This window comes from Austrofundulus limnaeus, unplaced genomic scaffold (assembly GCF_001266775.1).
Source record: "Austrofundulus limnaeus strain Quisiro unplaced genomic scaffold, Austrofundulus_limnaeus-1.0 Scaffold35, whole genome shotgun sequence".
Lineage (NCBI taxonomy): Eukaryota > Metazoa > Chordata > Actinopteri > Cyprinodontiformes > Rivulidae > Austrofundulus > Austrofundulus limnaeus.
The window spans coordinates 218,167-222,237 of record NW_013952437.1 but is presented as its reverse complement, the minus strand read 5'-3'; the positions used below and the strand labels follow the sequence as shown (position 1 = coordinate 222,237).

Below are 4,071 nucleotides of genomic sequence, written 5' to 3'. Positions count from 1 at the left end.
ACCATCCATCCATCATTTGTTCATCCATCCATCCATCCATCCATCCATCCATCCATCATTTGTTCATCCATCCATCCATCCATCCATCCATCATTTGTTCATCCATCCATCCATCCATCCGACCATCCATCCATCATTTGTTCATCCATCCATCCATCCATCCATCCATCCATCCATCATTTGTTCATCCATCCACCCATCCATTCATCATTTGTCCATCCATCCACCATCCATCCATCATTTGTTCATCCATCCATCCATCCATCCACCATCCATCCATCATTTGTTCATCCATCCATCCATCCATCCATCCATCCATCCACCCATCCATCCATCTATCATTTGTTCATCCATCCATCCATCCATCCATCCATCCATCCATCCCTTCTTATCAGATTGCATGTAATGTTCAGCAGGAGGTTTACCAGAAACCACTGTCCTCCAGAATGTTTAAAGATGACAAAATGTTTCTAATGAGGCCTGCTGGGAGAGAAAACGTGAGAACAGAACTGGACTGCAGCTTAAAGTGAGCTGACAAATCCAGCTGTTCATAAACAAGCTAATCTAAGCTGTGATATGTTCAGAAACGTGATTGTTAGTGTCTCCCCTCCACAATACATGAAAACATTGTCAGCATGTGCTTCTGTGAGATAACAGGATGATCGATTTGTTTTCCTGCACAAGCAGACAGACGGTCAGCTGTTGTCTGATCAAATTTAGTTACCCAGAAGAAGACGAGACAGGAGGGTGTGCGGACAGAGAGGACCTGGAAACAGAGACAGATACACCAAGTTTACAGATGTAACTATAAATATTATCTTTTAAGAATGTGCCTGCATCATCCACTGACATCTGCTGGACTTGATGGAGACAGAGAACATCCAGAGCAGAGAAGTTATTTTTACCTACCAGCAGGACCATCATTAATGTTCTGCTTTATTGAGTGAACTTTAGTGTGTAATTCAGTTTGAGGATCCTGGCAGAGCCTGAACATGTTGTCTCTGGCTCCTGTGAGACTCTGAAGCCTCCAGCGAGGCCACTCATCATCCACTAACTCCACAGCATCCTGGTTACCATGGAAACCCACCTTAATCTGGTGATGAGTGGCACACAGACTGTGGGGCTTTGAAACTGGAAATAAATTTATTTTATTCATTCATTCATTGATCCATCCATCCATCCATCAATCTGTTCGTCCTTCCACCAATCTGTTCATCCATCCATTCACCCAATCATTTTTTATTCATTCATTAATCCATCCATCCATCCACCAATCTGTTCTTCTATCCACTAATCTGTTCATCCATTCAATCATTAATCCATCCATCCATTCATCCATCCACCAATCTGTTCATCCATCCATTCACCCAATCATTTATTTATTCATTCATTAATCCATCCATCCATTCATCCATCCATCCATCCACCCATCCATCCATCCATCCATCCACCAATCTGTTCGTCCATCCACCAATCTGTTCATCCATCCATTCATCCAATCATTTATTTATTCATTCATTAATCCATCCATCCATCCATCCATCCATCCATCAATCTGTTCGTCCATCCACCAATCTGTTCATCCATCCATTCACCCAATCATTTTTTATTCATTCATTAATCCATCCATCCATCCACCAATCTGTTCATCCATCCACTAATCTGTTCATCCATTCATTCATTAATCCATCCATTCATCTATCCACCAATCTGTTCATCCATGCATTCACCCAATTATTTATTTATTCATTCATTAATCCATCCATCCATCCATCCATCCATCCACCAATCTGTCTATCCAACCACCAATCTGTTCATCCATCCATTCGCCCAATCATTTATTCATTCCTTCATTAATCCATCCACCAATCTGTTCATCCATTCATTCATCCAGTCATTTATTCATTAATCCATCCATCCACCAAACTGTCCATCCATCCACCAATCTTTTCATCCATCCGTTCATCCAATCATTTATTCATTCATTCATTATCCATACATACATACATACATAAATACATTCATCCATCTACCAATCTGTCCATTCATCCATCCATCTGTTCATCTATTCATTCATTAATCCATCCATCTGAAGATTTTTTCCTTGACAATCATTATATTCACCAAACAGGAAATGTCCAGAAGTAGTGTTGAAGGCTGTTAGCTGAAACACAGCCATTAAAACAGACTCAAATATAACCAAATGAATATATTTTATAAGATTTTATCACCAGATGACCTGAAACACCCATCAGGACAAATGCAGTAAAGCTGCGCCTGAATTAAATTAGAGATTAAATCAGACCTGGTAATTATGTGGGCATCTGGTTAATTTCAGGTTGATTTAGTTTAAATCTGCAGCTAAAATTACTGCTATTATTTGAAACATACTGCAGTACAAAAACACGTCTAAAGTAAATAAAGAGGCTGTGATTTTATAATGGCAGTGATACATTAGGTCCATCAGTCCTCCTCTGCTGCATTACCCCCACCCCAAATAAAAACCAAAAATATGAAAATAAAAACAAGCCTCACATAACTGAAAACCCACAGAATAAAACATTGCATTCATCATGAAACAAGTCCAAGAGGAAATAACCCAACTAATACATCTTTGTGAGCCACAGAAAATTGTAAATATGTAGCCAAAATTAAGACAGATAAACTACTAAAAGCTGGGTATAAAAACTTTCCTTTTTTTTGGCCTGAAAACTTTGAACTTTGTGGCAGAGGCAGATCAGATCCAGAGCTACAAAGCAGACAAACAGCATGGGTTCCTCCCACCACGCTGCACTGAGCATCTATTAAATGTTGGTCCGGGGCTGGAGTTTTCTTGATTAAAGGGATTAAGAAGACGTGCCAACACAAAACAGAAACATAGCTTTGTTTTTGTTGTGGGGGCAAGTCTTTGGAATGACACAAAAAAAAGCCTCATCTATGATTTTCTTGTCATTTGAACATCATTTGTGTGAAAACAACACAGGAGACCAGAACCACAAAACCAGAATTTATTGTACTGAAAGCAGATTAAAGGCCTACGGTGTATTAACAGGATATATTTATGCAAGTATTAATGAACAAACAAAAGAGTTTGTGTGAGCTCATATTGAATCAGGTGCGTTCAGATAGCTTTCAACAAAAAGTGGAGTCTTATCTTTACAAAACTACAGATTGGTACAGAAGATGCAGCGTGGAGGAGAGCAGGGATGAGCAGAGTCACATTTTGTTTTTAGTGAACAGATGACCGTCCTACCCTCCGTCTGACGTGTGCGGTAGTGTGTGATGGTCTGTGTGCAGCTGCACGTGTTTGTTCGTGTGCGTATCAGAGTGAGGCAGAGACTGAACCCCGCTCAGAGAATCGGATGAAGTCGGTGCTGAGTCCAGGGTGTTGTCTGCTGGATACAGCTGCATCACCGCCCCCTCCTGGACGCCTTCCTTACTGCACGACTGGCAGCTGCAGTGGAAGATCCGCTCCACCAGCTTGTCCACCCGAGGAGACTCGCTGCCAGGGCACTCCAGGGTCACCTGGGCAGGCACACAAACACATAAGGTCATAGTAACGCTGTCCCACATAGCTGAGAGGTGTGGGCCAGGTCTGGCAGTGATGGCACTATTTACATGATGGCACCTGGAGTAGGTGCAAGTGAGATTAACATAAATAGGTGGATTATTTAATTTCTCACTTGTTTTCCTTCATGTTTTTGGAGGAAAACTGGAAGTGAAGAGGTTGGATTCAATATAAAAAGGGATATTTATATTCAGCAAAAGGAAAAGCTGAAAAACTGAAGTTTATCTGACCTTGTTTCAGTGAAAGAACAGGATAACAGTCAGTGTAGCTAACAAATCTCTTTTCTGCTTGAAATTATAATTAAAAGTAGGGGAATTAAGTATTGGACAACTGACAGATTTTCTGTGTAAGCAGTGGTTTGTTTTACACTTTGTTTTTGTACTGAAAAAAGGACATAATCTTAATTTATAGCTGATTTTCTTGGATGCTTCTGTTGTTGGAATCCAACCTGCTATAAGATGTCAAGATAAAAATTTCACTAACACATTTTTGATATTTAGCTC

General features: G+C 40.4%; 1 protein-coding gene across 1 annotated transcript in view; it reads right to left on the bottom strand.

Moving 5' to 3' along the window:
* Positions 1 to 2,992: 2,992 nt before the first annotated feature.
* The window catches only part of nbl1 (NBL1, DAN family BMP antagonist), a gene marked incomplete in the record, with an annotated part of 10,604 nt that continues 9,525 nt past the window's right edge, over positions 2,993 to 4,071 (bottom strand). Inside the window, 1 exon segment of the mRNA XM_014006352.1 lies at positions 2,993 to 3,525. Coding sequence (XP_013861806.1) covers positions 3,250 to 3,525 — 276 coding nt within the window.